Here is an 18,579-nt window from a genome sequence, read left to right on the forward strand (position 1 = left end):
ACCACACATCTCAAAATACAGAAACTAATAATTACAGAAAATTGTGAGAGTAATCTCAATCACAATTTGCATATTTGCGAGGAGTTGTTTCATTCAGGGCATAAAGAAAGAAAAACAGTTAGTAAACATTTGATACAAATTATGATTAATATAGAAAAGAAAGAAAACCATCGGATCAAAATCAATTACATGTCACCAAAAATGCGTTGGCCAAAATACAAATAATCATAAAACTTAAATTATTACTCAAAGTATCGCAACAACTATCTCACGCACAACTGTGCAGCAGGTCTCCAATAAAAATAACTCTTCATCATCAAGCATTCACCAAAAACACATCCAAAACCTAACTTCAGCAGAGACAAAAGGTTTAACATACATATTCAAATAACACGAGAGAGAGAGATCTATACCTGCCGCCTGGTGTAGATAGAAACACCATCTCCATACAAGCGAACACACAATCTACATGCATATAACATTAGATATCCCACACTCAGTAACCAGATGATGCAAGGAAAAAAGCAAATATTTCCGCTAACAAAAGCTGCTACAAGTAATGGGTAGCGAGACACAACAAAGACCAAGATCCATAAAAACCAAACCAGTGTGCTTCTCCAATAATTCCATTCACACATCCCACACAGGGTAATACTTCAATTTCTGCAACAGAGACGATATAAGAGAGAAAAAATTACAGATATTAGTACTTAAAGCCCTAACTCGTTCCTCATCAGAAAAATCTGAGGAAAACTCGCTCCAGTCAAGAGTGACAGAGAGAATGGTGAAAGAGATAGCGAGATTGATTCAGATTCAAAAGAGAGAGAGAGAGAGCATTTAAAGAAGAAGTCGTGGTTGGTTTGGGAGAGAGCGGATTGAATCAGAGAGGAAAAAAATGAAAAAAATTTGGAAGCAGGTCCCTCAAAAATGGGCGAATCTAGTTGCCATGTTAAAATTTATTTTAAATAATATAATTTAAAATGTTCATGGTCCCGTTTTGCGGTTTTCAAAAATACCGAGTTCTTACCGTTCGATTTACGGTTCATAGATTTTTATTATAAAAACCCAACCAAACCACAAACCACCAAGCGGTCGGTTCGGTTGGTCAGCGGTTCGGTCGGGTTTCGGTATCCACCCCTTACATTAAACAACCGAAAAGAAGCTGAGGCAGTGGCGAGGAATGACAGTTGCTTGGCAATCGCAACAACCCGTGTGCAGCAGGTCTTCTTCATCATCTTCACCAAAAACACATCCAAAACCTAACTTCAGTTAAAGATATCCGTTCCGCTTCCAAACCCTTCTCCAATAATTCCATTCACACCCCAAACCTTCAATTTCTGCAACAGAGACGATATGCCAGAGTCATTTCTTTACCACCCTCAAACCTAACCTCATCCCTTCTAAATTTTACAAATATTCAAAATAGGAAATTAAGTTTTGTTGTTTATTTTAATTTTTAATTTTTTTAATTCCTTGGCATAGATGCTAGGTTGTCTGCGGTTTTCTACTACACAGCACCCGGGTGCCGGGCTAGTAAGTTCTAACTTCTAATCAATGAATTTTCTTTCATCAATCAAGTGATTTGCAATAAATTGCTCTCTTCTTGTGCAGCCCGTAAGTGGATAACTCCAATCCTTGATGAGTTGTGTGAGCAATTCCAACACATAAAAATGTATAAGGTTTACATGGATAAGGTAACTTTTTGAAGTGGTTTATGGTTTATTGGAAACAGTAGTTTGACAACTTTCTTACTCCTAACATTGTTCTCTCCTTTAAATCAGATTGTTTGGGCTGAGGCCTAAGTTTGGCTTGGAACCTGAAATATGGATTTAATGATTAAAAGATTACTGCATAAGTTTAAGGAAAACAATTGTACAAGATGTGAAAATCATTAATCTAATCTTGGTATCTGTTTACCCATATAAGATCATTGATATGCTTGAACAATGCATGTGAAAAGGTTTTGTTGACAATTAAATCTTGTTTTGTTTTTCTTGTGCGTGGGTGTGATGTTTGGTTTTGTGAAATAGTTCATTGTCTTTGAATAAAATATTTTCTTTGGTTGATCACATATAGAGGAAGTTACTTTAATCAAACTGATGGTATGAATACATCACTATAGACAAGAAGTCCTTACAACATTACAAATATAGTCCCACAAATCCTGACAATTTTAGACCTTTTACATTCCAAATATTGTTTAGTGTGTACTACACTTCACCTTGCATCTTGACTAGATGCATTAGAATATGGTTGGGAAATATTGTTGGTGAATAGATTTTGACAATCCATGATACTGAGAAGAAATTAAATTTTCTTCTTTGAGTTTCCCTGAACAGTTGAAATGATATAAAAATGTATAGTGAAAGAAAAGGGGCTACGTTGTGAGCATAAAACCAGAGTCAGTGAAAGAAAAAAAAAGTTCTTGTGAATTTCTGCTTGTGTGTGAGGCACATGTTGTCTTGGAGTGACTCCAAGGCACCTTCAGTGTGATGATGGAATTTATCTAATTTCTCAACATGAAACCTTTGGTGCGATGACAAAGGCCAGAGTGAGTCCGGATCTCTCATTTCTTCCTATCTTCCCTTAGGTCTCGTTTGGTTCATGGGAAAGGAGGCTTGGGAATGAGAATTCAATTGCTTTCCCATGTTTGGTAAGTCTAGGCATGGGAAATGGTTGCCTGGCACATGGGAAAGTAGGGGGGAAAGTGAAGCCCTCCTCTTAACTTGGGTTTTGTTTTCCCTCTTCATGGGAAAGTTTGGGAAAATGAGCCAACATTCAATGCACAATTTTCATGACTATTTTGTCCATATGAACAATTTATAATTACAACGTATCATTAAATGCTTTCTTTTTTTATTTGATTTAATACGAGTGTAATTGGAAAATTATACGAACTTTGTTTTCCATTCCTACTTAAAACAAACATGGGAAAGGAAACAAAGTGAAATCTCTCAGTTACTTTCCCAACATTACCAAATGTGGGAAATGAATCTTTCATTTCCATTTCTTGGGAAATGACATGGGGAGTGATTTCCCTTCAAATCCATTCCGTGAACCAAATAGGGCCTTACTGTTCTCCATCAGTTTGGTATCAGAGCATCCTCCACCATGTTCTTACATGGTGAGAGATCCTGTGTACTAGAGGCAGATGGTCACGTTGGCAACCAACTTAAGAATATTCTACCTCAACATGTCAAACTCGAGGTCGAGTTTTCTGCAACGAAGGGAGAATGATGTAGGAGCAATGTTCAAGTTTAGTAAATGGGAATCTTTCTAGTTTCCTATGTAATAAATGCAATTTTATAAGGTTTACTGTCTTTGAGTCTCCCTATGGGACACGATTAATGTATTAGGTGTAATAATTATGTCTTTATAATTCCCAAGTGTGTTAATGTGGATCTTTCAACATTGATGTACCAATTAACCTATAAAAGGGGCTACTTTGTAAGCATAAAATCAGAGTTAGTGAAAGAAAAAAAAAAGTTCATATGAATTTTTTATTGTGTGTGAGGCACAGTTTGTCGTGGAGTGATTCCAAGGCACCTCCGGTGTGATGCCGGAATTTATCTAATTTCTCAACTGGAAACCTGTGGTGTGATACCAAAGGCCACAGTGAGTCCGGATCTCTCATTTCTTCCTATCTTCCCATATTTTCCTACATCATGTTTTTTCTGGGTGAGAGATAACTTAATCGGGTGCAAGATAAAACAAATGTCTTTTTCATTAGCTATGCATTATTTGCTTGCTCATGTCATGCATTATTTTTTTTCCCATACTCTAATTATGATCTGACATGCAGCTCCTCATAGAAGAATCATGATATTATATGTTGTTGTGCCTCTAAATTAGTAGGCTTGACGTTGTTTATTGTATCTACAGAATGGCCCTAACTCATTGGACATATCGGAAGATCCTTACAAGATGGTATATGATCCATTCCTTCTATTTTGTTTTTATCAGAAGGTTACTTTAATCAAACAGATAAGATCAATACATCACTATGGTTTATACTCTTCTACATTTCACTTTTCATCTTAAATTGGTTGGGATTCAGGGGAAGATGTTGCCTTTTCTTTTGTAATAACAGTAGAAATATTGTTGGTGAATAAATTTGACAGTCCATGATACTGAGAAGTAATCAAAATTGTGTTTTGTGAACTAGTTCATTGTCTTTGGAAAAAAAAATGTTTTCTTTGATTGATACGATGTAGAGGAAGTTACTTTAATCAAACTGATATCATGAATACATCACCATAGACAAGAGGTCCCCGTATACAACAATACAAATGTAATCCCACAAATCCTGACAAATCTGAAGTGCTAACTATTTTAGACCTTTTACATTCCAAATTTTTTTTTGTCTATACTACACTTCACCTTGCATCTTGACTGGATGCGTAGAATATGGTTGGGAAGTATTGTTGGTGAATAGATTTTGACAGTCCGTGATACTGAGAAGAAATTAAATTTTCTTCTTCGAGTTTCCCTGAACAGTTGCAACAAGACAGAGGGTTTTATCCTATGCTTGTCTTCTTGTTTGAGCTTTTTGTTCTGAGTGAAAGATAACTTAATCGGGTACATGATAAAACAAATGTCTTTTTCATTAGCGAAAAACGAAGCCTTGCTCGCTAAATGGCTTTGGAGGTACCTGGAAGAGCGTAATTCCTTTTGGCACAAGGTGATCAGGAGTAAATATTATTCGGTTGAGAATAGATGGGATGCAGTTCACCCGGGAAGAGGTACTTGTGTAATCCCTGGAAGGATATCTCTTTGGGTTATCCTGTCTTTTTACAGTGTTGTGATCTGGTTGTGGGCACATAAGGGGAATTTGGTGTTGTTCTGGGAGGACTTGTGGCTGGTTGTGGGTGCTTTGAAGATTCTTTTTCCTAGACTGTATGCGCTTTCTAGCAATGATTTTGGCTGCGTTTCTAGTTTTGAGGATTCTTATGTCCACCTTTATAATTGAAATTTCAGCTTCAGGAGAAATCTTAACGGTGTGGAGGTGGATGAGCTGTCTAGGTTGCTGCGTATTCTGGAAAGGGTGCGTTTGTTTCAAAACCGTGATGACCGTAGGAGCTGGAAGCTCGATAAGACGGGGTTGTTTTCTTGCAAATCCTACAATTTTTTTCTGCTTAACAGTGGCAGCAGGCCACTTTCATCGTTCTTGCCCCAGATTTGGAAGTCAAAGGTTCCCCCAAAAATTAAATTTCACGTATGTCTCCTGGCACTTGGGAAGCTTAATACTTGTGATCAAATCCAAAGGAGAAGGCCTTCCTTCTATCTTTCTCCTCAGTGATGTGTTTTGTGTAAATCTCATTTGGAAAGCATGGATCATGTGTTTCTTCATTGTCCTTTTTCCTTACAAGTCTGGTGGAGTTTATTTAGGGAGTCCAGCTGAGTTATCCCTAAAGACTGTTTTGATTTCCTATGTACTAAGTTTGAGGCTTTGGGTAGGGGGAAGAAAGCCACAACTTTATGGGAGTGCTTGGTGTATGCTGGTTTTTGGTTTATTTGGCTGGAACGCAACAGAAGAATTTTTTATGATTATCAGGAAGAGGGTGTCGAGGAAATCTTGAAGAAGGCTAGATATTGCGCTGCTCTTTGGGCTTCAGTTACCCCAGTTTTTAAGGATTATAACCCTTCTGTCATTATGTTGGATTAGTGGCGGCTGTGAAGTAAGGGTGTTTACTTCTCACGTTGCCTCTCTTCTCTTCTTTGCTGTTTATTTTCTTTTGGCTTTTTTTAGGCTGCTTTTGTGTTTTGTTTTGCCTGGCTGTGGATGCCTTATCACCTTTTCTATATATCGTTTCTATTCAGAAAAAAAATTGTCATGCATTAATTTGTTTTCCGTACTCTAATTATGATCCGACGTGCAGTTACTCACAGAGGAATCATGATATTATATTTTGTTGTGCCACTAAATTAGTAGACCTGACATTGTTTATTTTCTATAGAATGGCCCTGGATGCCCTATTGACTTGCGTGGATTTTATTACAAAGAGGTAAATGATTCGATCCTTCTATTATGTTTTTATCGGAAGGTTACTTAAATCAAACAGATAAGATCAATACATCACCACTTCACCTTTCATCTTAAAATTGTTTGGGATTCCAAGGAAGATGTTTCCTATACTTTTGTAAAAACAATAGATAAATTGCTGGTGAATATATTTGATAGTCCTTAATACTGAGAAGTAATCAAAATTGTCTTTTCGAGTTCTGAGGCATAGTGGGTTTTATCCCATGCTTGTCTGCTCTAATCAGTTTGTTCTGGGTAAAAGATGACTTAATCGTGCACCTGATAAAATTTATGTATTTTTTCATTGGCTATGCATTAATGCTTGCTCATGCAGTAATTTTTTCCGTACTCTAATTATGATGCGCCATGCAGCTGCATATAGAATAGTCATCATATTATTTCTTGTTATGCCTCTAAACTAGTAGTTCTGACATTTATTATATCTATAGAATATCGTTGGATCCAGATTGGACAAGTTGGGAATTCACAAGACGGTAAATGATTTGATCCTTCTATTTTGTTTGAATGTAAATGTCTGCACTTAGTTCAGTGTTGTAATTTCTCATGTGTTTGACCTTTTCTTTCTAAATTTGGCTTGTAGCTCTTACCATATCCTAATTAGTAATTTAGAAAAGTATAAACAGCCTATGCTTATCTGGGAAAATGGGGGCTAAGCGTTTTGTTCAAGCTGTGTGAATATATTTCAGCCCTGTTTTTATCTTAAAATGGAATATTACTCTACTGATGTGTGCATTTTGCTGCAGCCAACGTTCCATTGCTATCTAAAAGGGAAAAGGGTAGATGAGGTTTCCGGTGCTTCTATCAAACACTTGAAAAAGAGACTTGAAAATGTCTACAAGTAATTCTTCTCTTGGTTACCCTACTTCTGTGTGAATTTGTGTATTTGTGAATGGAGTCATATTTTGGTGCCCATGAAGGTTTTTGACTGTTGTTGAAGTCAAGATGTGATCTTTCTATATCTTTTTATTTCTATCTTTGTGATAAATGGATGAATGATATAGCAAGTTACTAAACTGACCCTATTGTTGAATTTTTCTCATCTGCTGTACTTGCTCCTCAATGTACGTAAAGTCCATCTGGGATGAAGAAAAGGAGGAAAGATGAGAATAATGGAGGATTTGTTACAGTACATCCAAGTATGTTTCCTGAAACATCATTTATTAAGATGAAGTCCGAACTTCGACTAGAAATTTTTAATTTTGATGGTGAGGAAAAGATGTATGATGAGGAAAAGATGACAGATGATGAGTACAAGAGGGCAAAGGACAAGAATCACAAGAAGATGTGGTTTGCCAAAGGGTTGCTTTCAAGTAAAAAGAAGAGAGAGATGTTTTGTAAATTGAAAGATCCTGAAGCCAAGCGCGAATGGATTGAGAGTGAAATGGCTAAGGAATGAACTGGAAGTACTTGTATCATGGTACATGTTACGTTGTTCGACAGTGTCTATGGTTTAGACTTGTGTGGTGCTGGATTAAGATATCCTTTTTCTTTTTCTTTTTTAAAATTTATATACCCACTTCTAGCATCAATATTATTAAGATATCCTTTTTTTTTTCTTTGAATTATTAAGATATCATAATTCATCAAATTTGGAGAAGGCTTAAATGTCAAAATGGTGCATGTGTTACTCATTTGGTCAATTTTGTCTCAGTGTTTTCAATTTGGCTAATTTAATCCATATGTTTTACTATGTTAGCTAATATTGTTCATTCTGCCAAACTAATGTTAAAAAATTAATTTAAAAAATTAGGATTAATGACAGTTTAGTCCCATGCGATTATACTCTTAAGATATGTTAGTCTCTATCTTCTAAATTTTTTATAATTACATATCCCGGTTTTTAAATTTGTTACAATATGATCCATCGTTAGCATTTCCCTCCTATCTCACCATTAGTTGCTTACATGGGATTTATGGATTTGACATTTTTGTTTTGTTTTTTATATTTTAAATTGATTAAAATTTTGGCACTTCTTTTTATTTTATTTTAGTGCACCGGGCGCGGGGTTTTCACCAACCCCCAGTTCCGAGGCGTAACAATTAAAGCTAGCAATACTGGAAGAAAACAACTTTAACATACAAGGGCTTTAGACTGTTATAAAAAATAATAGTTATAAACTTGAACTGAACCGATTAAATAGTACTAATTTCGGTTCTGTTTTGAGATGAAAACCAGATCAAACCATATCGCGCCCACCGTTAGTAGCCACAATGGCTATAAAGTTACCAACGGTTGGGTTTTAATTCAATCAACTCAGTTGAATATTCACAAGTGGGCCATGTTCCCCAAAGAAAAAAAAAAGGTACAGTTACAATACAAGCTACAGACAGAGAGCATGAAATACGGTTACAATACAAGTACAGAGTTTTATGAAATAATGTGATATGTTTTATGAAATAATATTTTATTTTACATATGTTATGGATTAGTTAATTTTTTCAACATCGATACATGCAAAATTTTGTACCAAATCCCACATGCTTAGCTCTAGAGTTATACAAAACAAAATAGTGTAGATATCAATAATGGAAACAAAAACAAAAACAGAAATTGCAAACAAAAACAAAAAATGAAAACCAAAAAATTCATACCAACAGCTAGTAAAAATAGCCAAAACCAATAAAATCATATAATTGTTATAAAAAATAATAGTTTTCCTCTTTCCGTAAAGCCATATACAAATATATTTATATTATAAATAACATATAAACAAATTGAAAAGCTTTGAAGGTATAATGAAATTGAAGAAAACAAAATAATAGGTAAGTAAAAGGAAAATAAATAATAAGTAAGCAGGTGAGTTGTGAACCACGTCGAGACGCTGTCCTAAAGCCTTTATAGCCTCCCTACGTGCAGGTACTGACGGTCTACAAGACTCCAAGATACGACCCTTTGTACACAAACTCAAGATCCGCTATGAGCACGTTCATAGACATATATAAGTATCCAAGTCACATAACCGTTGCCCAAAATAATAATAATATAAAGTAGAGAATATATGTAAAAGTATAAAAGGAGAGAATTAGAATGTGTATGTGATATTCTGATAGTGTATTGTGTGTCTGTCAAATGTGAGGGAGGAGTGGCCTTTTATAGGCATCCAAAAACATGTAACCTTCACCAACCATAAAAGTTCACCAACCAAAAAATTAAGGCATTCACCAACCAGAAATAAAACTTGAATATTAAATATTTATAACCCCCACAATAAATAAAATGAAACAACCAAAATAATTAAATAAATAAAACGGTTAAATTTTTAAAACTTTTTTAAATTCCAACCATAATCAGATTAGAAACTGCAATGTAGCACCTAGTAAGCCACATCCCGAGATACACCTACTAATAAGTGAGGAACTAAAAGGCAAACCATGATGAAAGTACTAGAAAAATCAACTTTTAAAAACCAATAAATAACTAGAAAATTTAAATACAATTTAATCAAGAATATACATACCTCAAGAACAGAACATCTGAGCTTCACATCAAAACATGAATACTGCAACATAAGAAGAAGATCGAAAAACGCACTGCAATTTCTAGAAAAACCAAAATTTCGCATATTTAAGTGGGATTTTAAAACAAAAAAACAAAAAACAAAAAAACAAAAAAAAAACTACAAACCACAAACTACCAAAAAAAAAAAAACGACAACGACAACAAAAGCACAAACTAATTTTACAGAAAAAAAAACTGCACTTCAAAGTATGGGAAAAAAATAAACATATTAATAAGAGAGGAACCAAAATGCAAAACCATGATGAAAGTACTAAAATGAAAACTGCAATGCAATTTCCGTTTTCTGCATTGCGAGTTCTGATCAAGTTGCAACCACACTAACAAAAAAAAAACCAAAAATCAAAGCCATTATGAAAACAAGCAACTAAACAAAGTCAAAAAGACACATCCATTGATGACACAATTGTATAATTTCCATTAACTTCAAAAATCATACCAATATCAAATGATAAAACAATTTAGCAAATTGTAATTAAATGGAAACTGCGATGCAGTGTGTAAACTGCAATCGAAGGGCAAAACTGCTATGCAACACATGTCTAGAAATTCACTGAACTATCTCTAACATAAGCAACCATAAACTAAAAACGAAAAAGTACCTATTTTTTCTTTTCGGGTATGAGGAGACTCAAAGTCACTAAACCAAAAACACCAACGAAACATAACACATACTAAATTTATTGCAACGACCTTTACTGCACTGAAACAAGAAGACTAATATATTGACAAGCGGTATCGCTTTGGACACCAACACCCACGAGCGTGGGAGCTGTAAGAGAGGCATTGTGTCCCGGTCGATCCTCGATTGTCTCGGCGTAGGTGTGTTTAGATTCCAATTCAGATTTCGCCTATTTGTGATTTTCGGGTTCAATATGTTCGGACTGTTGGATCGAACTCAAATTCACATATGTTGTACCTTGTGTTTCTAGGATCATATAGGATTCGACGGATCGTGAATCTGACCCCGGGATACTCCAAAATCGCGGATCCTAGGTTTAAATATATCGTAATTGTCCGATCATACGATCGTGATCAATCCAACCGTCCGATTCAAACCAAACTTGCAGGACATAGTTATTTAAATGTGGGGAACCTAGAGGAACTCTTGGATTGATAGTTGGAGGTCGTGGACCCCATGGGGTCCCGGATTGGCTAATATGGAAATTTATCGCTTATTGTGTCTCGGGTCTTTTTCAAACCGTTCTAGTAATTAAATTTGTAATGGTTTAAATAGGTACTCAAGCACCAGTTGAACCGCAGGAGGGACCGTCAAAGGGTCAAGCGAGCTTGGACGCTCAGTGAATTGACTTTTGTTTTATAAATGATTTTATGCAATTAAGTTTCGTTATTTGATCTTGAATAAGTTATTATTGATTATGGCTTTCCAAGCATGATTAATTGGGTTTAAATATTGTTATTTATATGCTGCTATGTTGGAAATGAAAAATGCTTGGAAAGTAGGAAATGAGGTGATTACCGGAGTAAATGGCTCGATGAGAAATAAATTGTAGTTTTTCCAAGAATGGCAATAGGATTTAAAGATGATTAAGAAATAGTTTTATAACTTTTAATCTTTTCCAGAAAATTTATTTATTTTAAAAACCACCATAGGTACCCAATGTTGCCTTCGGATTAAATGATGCCTCGAATAATATGTTGCCTTCGAAATAAACTGTTGCCCGGGTTATGTTAGTGCGTTTGACATTTGCCCCATGAGTCTTAGGGGTACCCGGACCGTGTGGAACGAGGAATGCAAATCAAGTTGACTAAATGTCTCCTGAATCCTGCGACGATTGCGGCTCGGATTGACCTTGTGTTATTGAGACCTGCTAGGACGTGTCACAAACGTGGCACGAGGAATTGACGGATAAATGTGGGAATTGACGGAAATTAAGGAATTGAAAGAAATATAATGGGTATACATAGGTGGTAGAGAAATCTTTATTTTTCAATATTTAAATTAATCGATGATTTCTGTAAGTGTGTGAATTATTATATAAATATAAATATGCATGTTGGATTTCTGTACGAGTATAATATGCAATTTGATTAAAATTTTCTAAATGTTTTTACAGTAGGGTTAGTACGTTCATATTCTATTTTCTTAAACTTTATTTTTTGTCCACTCACATTTTTCAATGTTTTGCTCCCCCAGGCAATAGGAGTGTACTAAAGGGCCACCACAGGGCAGACTCTACACTCCACTCCATCCCCTCCTTGTGTAGGATTTCTTTTGTAATCAAATGGTTTTATTGTATATTGTGGAATTAGTTACTATGATATTGCCCTAGGATTGTTGTAAGGCCTAAGTCCACTTCGTTTTGATGTTGAGTTGCTAGAATACTATGTTGACGCATGCTGAAAAGTTGGGAAACATATATATTGCTTTAGTACAGGTGAAAATTTTGGGAAATGATCAATTACAGGGGAGACTTTGCCAAATTTTCGGGAGAAGTCAAACTTGAAATAAAATTGGATTTTAGTTAGAAGGGCATTTCGGTCATTTGTGTCGGCACCCTATAGGTGTCGGACATGCACAGGGTTTGGTTTGGATTCAAAAGTGGAATTTGGATCGGGTCCTGTTAAAAGTACTAAAATGGAAACATAAACTACATTGCAGTTTTCGTTTTTTGCATTGCAGTTTCCATTTTCTGCATTGCAATTTCTGATCAAGTTGCAACCACACTAACAAACCAAAAAGCAAAACCATCATGAAAACAAGCAACTAAACAAAGTCAAAATACATATCCATTGATGACACAATTGTATAATTTCCATTAACTTCAAAAATCATACCAATATCCAATGATAAAACAATTTAGCCAATTGTAATTAAATGGAAACTGTAATGCAGTGTGTAAAACTGCAATCTAGTGTATGCAAAACTACAATGCAACACGTCTAGAAAAGCGTCAACAGTCGTGCGGCTATACTATTGCTTTTTAAAAAAATTAATGGCTACAAAATGCTAATTTTAAAAAAAAGAAATAGTATAGCCATTATTGTTGAGGTACTTCTAATTTAACGTCGAAAGTTACCTGTGGCATATTTATTGCATATCTGATCTCATTGAAAGCAAGGGAATGCAGTTGAAAAAGAAGAACCATTCCACGCTTCCTTTTCCCATTAGCTTCATCAGTTCTTCCCCCTCTTTCAGATAACGATAAACTTCTTTGACCTTCAGTAATTTCTGCATTGAGTTATTGTACATCAACAATGCTTGAATTCAACAGGGAATTTAAAACAGAAACACATGTAGGAACTGAATTGAATGACCTACCAGAAGAGCTCTTTCCTCTTGGCAATAGCTCAATGAACTCTCCAATTGTGCTAGCTTTTCTTTCAGCCATTCCTTCTTTGGATAGTATTGTCTGAGATCACCAAATGCTGCAACATTAATCCAGTTTTTAGATGAACAAGTCCAAGACTGAAAGCACAAAGAACATATGAATCATGAAACTTACGATCAAGATACTGCAGAGCCAAAGTAAGAAGTAGATTGAATAGAAAAATATATCCAATTAAAGCCGCTACTCCAATCCAATACCATCGTGCTTCTGGGAAAATTCCATGAGACTTCAGGATCAAAACTCCCAAGGATTCTGTAGAATTAGGTGGAACCCATAACATAGAGATATCTCCACATAATCATGGATCACAATCATTCTACCTTGTATCAATTTTCTTTTAATGGAGCTACACAAACTTTGAGAGAAATAGATGATTACATGTCTCCAATTCTTTCCAAGAAATTCATTCACAGTAATAGCATTTTGTCCATACATTAACGGTGAGACCCAGTAACCCCACAACCACCATGATTACATGATAAAACAATTGCCACCATGATTTACAAATCCCTTCAAATGAAATTCAGCAACAAATTCCCAATAAAAAGTTCTAAATTCATAGAAATTCAAAATTCAAAACACAAGAGAGTAAAAGTGGGAGTGAGAGAAGTGTACCGGGTTGAGGTCTGATTCGTTCTGGAGCTAGAGCATATTGTCTCAGTTGGCCGGGTCGAGACCAGTTTTTCGGGTCCTCCAAAGAGCCCGAAGAATGTACTCAACCGAACTTTCGAATTGGACCTAGCCAATAGCGGTAAATGGCTCCACATCGTCTACTCCATGGCTTGTCAAGCTCAAAAATCGATGCCCTAGCTTCTCAACTTCAAAAAATGGCGGGCTAGGAAAAGGTCCAGTGACTCCCTTTGCTTCCACTTCTTTCTTGTTGAACAGAAGACGAGCACCAAACGACATGACCTATGCCGTTTGGATTGAAGAGAGGGCATAGTCAAGTCGTTGATGGAGCGAAGGAAGATGAGAGGGAGGGCGTCGTCGTCGATGGAGTGAATAAGGAAGAGGAGAGAGAGAGAGAGAGAGAGGGGCTGAGATCTGTTTAGGGTAAAATTGTATTTTACATTTATAATTTAGACAGGTCCAAATTTGTTCGGCCTCCCCTTTAGGCATATCCAAAACAGAATTTGATTTATAGGTATTAAAACCCAAACAAAAATACTCTATGTCTCAAATCCTAATTAGTAAACATTGTATGTCTAATACCTAATTTTTCTTATAACTTAATGTCACGCAACTTAACATACAAGTGCTTCTAACTCATTTCTCAGCCATTTCATGCTACTCGACCTTGGATTCATGATCTTCCAATTTAGAAAATCTCTCTCTGTTCTCTTGACATAAAAGCATCCCTTTTGCAAAAGCCCACACCCCAAAACTGCATGTTGCTACAACCATCGATCCCGGATGATTCGACAACACTCAAGGCAGTGATGTTTTAGGAAACCTACTTGGAAGTACCTGAACAAGTCCTCCATCATTCTCATGAAAACAAAAGTAGAGTGTAGTGATGTGTTGATCTTATCTGTTTGACTAAAGTAACCTTTTGATAAAAACAAAATACAAGGATTGGATCATTACCCTCTTGTAACACTACTACATTTTACAGTTTGCGCACTAGAAAATTCGTCGCGCACAATCTATCACGCAAAGAGCGTGAAGAAAGACTCTGCGAGACCCATTTTTTTCATTTGTCGCGCAAAACTGTGCGACGGTTAACCTTCATTGCACAAAAGGCTTAGGGACGACACAACTGTTCGTCGCGCAATTTGTGCCGCAAATATTGCTACGAAGAGTTCTTCGTCGCGCCAGCGATGTCTTGACGAAAAATATTCTTGCGACGAAATAAAGTTCTTCGTGCATAGAATTTTTGCGCAACGAAACATTTCGTTGCATAAGATTAAATTACATGTATTTAAGTTTTTTTTAAGTTTTTATATTTTGTAAAATGTGACTTTGCGCAACGAGAAACGTTTCGTCGCGCAAAAGTAATTTATATTATATAAATTTAATATTAAGTTTTTTTTTTAATTTTGTAAAAAAATGAATTTGGTTTTTTTTTTGGTAAGAAAATGAAATTGCAAAAAATAAATGAATTGTAAAGAATACATTTATTATATAAAATAAAATAAATGTATACTACAAGATAAATTTTTTTAAAATAATTATGAAAATAAAAAACTACTCAAATAATGTTGCAAAATCTACATTGTTGTCTGGTGCATGCGGCTCGGAGGTGCAGGCGGGCCGTGAGTGCAGTGGGGATGCTCTGGGTGGGCGGGCTCGGAGGTCGGCGTATAAAATTGCGGGGCTGGAATGCGAGGTATGCGAGGGACTGCAAAATCACCGACATCTAACTCTAAGTGGCCACATGCGATCAGCGGTCTGATTTGGCTGCGATGGACGAGTCTGGATTCCCTCTGCGGACATTCCCTATCCTCGACAATATGTCCCCGGCTTCTCAGAGTCGATCCAACGTCTCCGTCAAGATCTGGAACCCGCATCCTGTGGAGGATCGGGAGGAAGCTGGGAGGTGGAATCCTGAAGAACCAACTGGCTCCTTTCCACCATCGTTGTCTATTTAACACAACATAAAATATAAATTAAAACATTCATATAATAACCTTTAAACTTGAATGCGTAACATAAGAATTAAATTAAATAATACTTACATGAAGGGACTCGTCCAACTCATTCCCAGGTCGAACATAAACGTCGCCAAAGACGTCGATCTCTGGGAATTTGGACCCCCCTAAATTGAACAAGAGAAGAAAAATATTAGTATGAAAAAAATAAATTAAGAATAATGACATAGTAAAAATTAAAATTATTTTATTATTACCCGGCGCCGTGCATCCATCCTATATGAGAAGGGCCTGGAACCTGAATGGTGGAGAAGAGTCTTCTTCTTCCTATTGCCTTTATTGACTTTGGCTTTATTCTATTATACAAAAAATAAAACGTATTCGTTGAAATTGAAATGAAATATAAAAAATTAAATAAACATAAACAAGAAATATATAATAAATTTGAAATTCATATTACAAATTACCACAAAATCGGGCGCCTGAAAATGAGCGCAGAGCCACGCCCAACTATCTTCCCGCCCCTCCAGCTCCTTCGAGCAACCCTCCTGAAGAGCGACTTCCATATCATCAAAAGCCTCAAAATGGTGATGCAAGTCGCTCTTCCACTGCTTGTACCTATCAGAGAAGAGTCTGTTGATGTACGCTAACGACTCGTTTGCAATTTAATTACATACCGACAACTGGCCGCGTTTGAAAGAAATAGAATTAAAGGTAGGATACATACCGACAACTGGCTGCGCACCTCCACCTTCACTCGTCGGCATGACCTTCCAAGACTTCCATTGCATCGGGCAATGGGTCCGCACGACGTGACCAATGTCGTGGGCCAAGGAGCTATGCAACTCCGCCGTCGGTGCAGCCCGATGTCGCTCGTCGTATCCGATGTTGATACTACTATTGGTCACCCGGGTGACCTTCGCCGTCTTCAACTGCCGACACGGCCCTCGGGTGTTCTTCTTGGCTGCAAATTTAACTATAAAATAGACACACAAATACAATAACAATAACAATAACAAAAAAAGAAAAAAAAAAGAAAAAAAAAAGAAGCTGGAGTTGAAGGAAATCTATACAGTGTGACCCGATGCATCGATCAATGTGGTGTCGGTGGTCTTTGGCGGGCGAAAACGCCGCCTAGTGCTAACAGCGCGCCATTGTAGCCCGATGAAGCGGGCTCACAGGACCCCGTGGTCCATCGGTCTGCGCTCGAGGCGTCTGGTGGTGGGGCTCGAACTCGATGCAATTGTCATCGACCTATGACATGTAATCAGGTCTGACATCTGCACAAATCCATTAATACACATACAAATTAATAAAATATACGAATATTTGTAAGCACATACAATTTTATTAAGGATTGTGAACTAATTAATTAAAAGCATATAATGACTTAGGGTTTGCGAGTTCCGAGTATCCGGGACTCCGATCCACGATCCGTTGAATCCTACACGATCTTAGAAATAGAAGGTACAACATACATAAATTTGAGTTCGATCCAACGGTCCGAATATATCCTGAAATTGCACAATAGGCAAAATCCGTTCGAGACTCAAACAGTAACCAAATTCCAATCCGAACACACCTACGTGCTCGTGACAACTAGAGGATTGCACTAGGACCCAATGCACCCCTGCTATAGTATCCCACGCGCCACCACAGGGGCCGGCAACGCGTGGGTGTCCAAAGCGATAACAATCTCCAGAAAATTCTAAAAACTAAGGGCCAAGGTTCCTACCCTAGATTCAAAACATCAATTGGAGCCACTTTTGTTCCCAGACCTACCCCGAAAAATGGCCGGAAGTGGCCGGAATTTAAATTCAAAAATGGGCCAAAACCTAGGGTTTCAATTTCACAAACCTATTGCGATAATTAAATAATTCCTACCCAATCATCAGCTAGAGCAAGACAAATAGGAAAGAAACCACACCTCAGCTGTGGAAATTGGTGGCCGGAGGAGAGAGAACCACTGGGAGAAGAATCTGCGAAAACTAGTAATTTACGGCGGCGCACGTGGTGATGGCGAAGCTCGGGGTTGGATGGTTGTGGCGGCCGGTCTAAATTCGGTGGAGTAGGTGGCTGAGGTGGGGATAGCGAGAGAGAGTTAGGGCAAAAGTCTGGCGGGGAAGAAGGATGGCGTCGTTTATGAAACTTTAATTGATTTTGCACTGAACAACGCAAAGCGTCCGCAAAATGTTTTAAATGAATCTTTGCGTGCGAAAGTGAAATAATTCTGTCGCGCAATCTTGTGAGTCCGCCAAATTTTGGAGTTAGGTTATAGGGTTTGTGCAATTTTGCGAGACGAAAAAATAACATCGTCGCGCAAGGGTCCCTGTGACTCACTTTGCGCGACGAAAAAAGAACTCCTTCGTCACGCAATGTTGTGAGTCCATGCCAAATTTTGGGATTAGGTTCTAGGGTTTGTGTGGTTTTGCGCGACAAACACTGGATACCGTCGCGCAAAGTTGTTATTCTGCCAAAATTTGGGATTTAGGGTTTATAGGGAAGATAGGAGAAGGTGAAAGGGCCGAATGAGATTGCGTGATGAAGAACCAATGATCTCGTCACGCAAGCATCTATCCTCTACACATTGCGACAAATAACACTAAGTTTGTTGCGCAAGCTTGTTATTCGCCAAAAAATTGGCCTAAGTGTTCGGGAGAGTGGAGAAGGCAGTGAAAGGGCTGCATGAGATTGCGCGACGAAGAACCAATGATCTCATCATGCAAGCATCTGTCCTCTACACATTGCGTGATGAATAACACTAAGTTAAATCGCGCAAACCTGTATTCGCGAAAAATTGGCCTAAGTGTTCAAAAGAGGGAGAAGATGAAAGGGCTGCATGAGATTGCGCGACGAAGAACTAATGATCTCGTCGCGCAAGCATCTCCTCTACACATTGCGTGACGAATAACACTAAGTTCGTCGTGCAAGCCTGTTATCGCCAAAAAATTGGCGAAGTGTTCAAAGGAGGAGGGGAAGGCGGTGAAATCACTGGGTGGGATTGCGCGACGAAGAACCAATAATCTCGTCACGCAAGCATCTATCCTCTACACATTGCCCGACGAATAACACTAA

At 37.3% G+C, this 18,579-nt stretch overlaps 1 protein-coding gene, 1 long non-coding RNA gene and 1 pseudogene across 5 annotated transcripts; 1 reads left to right on the plus strand and 2 right to left on the minus strand.

Annotated features, from left to right (window-relative positions):
* The first annotated feature begins 1,442 nt into the window (after positions 1 to 1,442).
* Positions 1,443 to 7,683, plus strand: LOC103343251 (uncharacterized). 3 transcript variants are annotated; one of them, XM_089041793.1, is made up of 8 exons: positions 1,443 to 1,533; positions 1,612 to 1,694; positions 3,883 to 3,927; positions 5,958 to 6,005; positions 6,472 to 6,516; positions 6,787 to 6,881; positions 7,115 to 7,179; positions 7,285 to 7,683. In XM_089041793.1, the coding sequence occupies exons 2-8, from the start codon at positions 1,671 to 1,673 to the stop codon at positions 7,437 to 7,439; spliced, it is 477 nt and encodes a 158-aa protein (XP_088897919.1). In that variant the 5' UTR covers positions 1,443 to 1,533; positions 1,612 to 1,670; the 3' UTR covers positions 7,440 to 7,683. The 3 variants fall into 3 exon arrangements, with proteins under 3 accessions (XP_088897919.1, XP_088897917.1, XP_088897918.1); XM_089041791.1 differs by having other exon boundaries at positions 7,115 to 7,683; XM_089041792.1 differs by lacking the exon at positions 6,472 to 6,516 and having other exon boundaries at positions 7,115 to 7,683.
* A 4,635-nt stretch (positions 7,684 to 12,318) lies between these two features.
* On the minus strand, positions 12,319 to 13,977 carry LOC103343252 (uncharacterized). Of its 2 annotated transcripts, XR_514912.3 has the most exons (4): positions 13,529 to 13,977; positions 13,028 to 13,165; positions 12,844 to 12,950; positions 12,319 to 12,753 (listed from the first exon to the last, which is right to left on the minus strand). It is a non-coding gene; the product is annotated as an uncharacterized LOC103343252 (long non-coding RNA). The 2 variants fall into 2 exon arrangements; XR_016122024.1 differs by having other exon boundaries at positions 13,028 to 13,976.
* Positions 13,978 to 15,403: 1,426 nt separating this feature from the next.
* LOC148915278 (uncharacterized) lies at positions 15,404 to 16,754 on the minus strand (annotated as a pseudogene).
* Between the last annotated feature and the right edge of the window lie 1,825 nt (positions 16,755 to 18,579).

The sequence above is a fragment of the Prunus mume genome, linkage group LG7, assembly GCF_029339155.1.
Source record: "Prunus mume cultivar Tortuosa linkage group LG7, ASM2933915v1, whole genome shotgun sequence".
NCBI lineage: Eukaryota > Viridiplantae > Streptophyta > Magnoliopsida > Rosales > Rosaceae > Prunus > Prunus mume.

What these genes read in the sequence shown, in the direction of transcription:
- LOC103343251 (XM_089041791.1), top strand. Translation starts at nt 1,671, where the DNA reads ATGTATAAGGTTTACATGGATAAG. An exon ending in CGGAAGATCCTTACAAGATG is followed by an intron (nt 3,928 to 5,957) that starts GTATATGATCCA and finishes TATTTTCTATAG; the next exon opens with AATGGCCCTGGATGCCCTAT. An exon ending in AGACTTGAAAATGTCTACAA is followed by an intron (nt 6,882 to 7,114) that starts GTAATTCTTCTC and finishes ATGTACGTAAAG; the next exon opens with TCCATCTGGGATGAAGAAAA.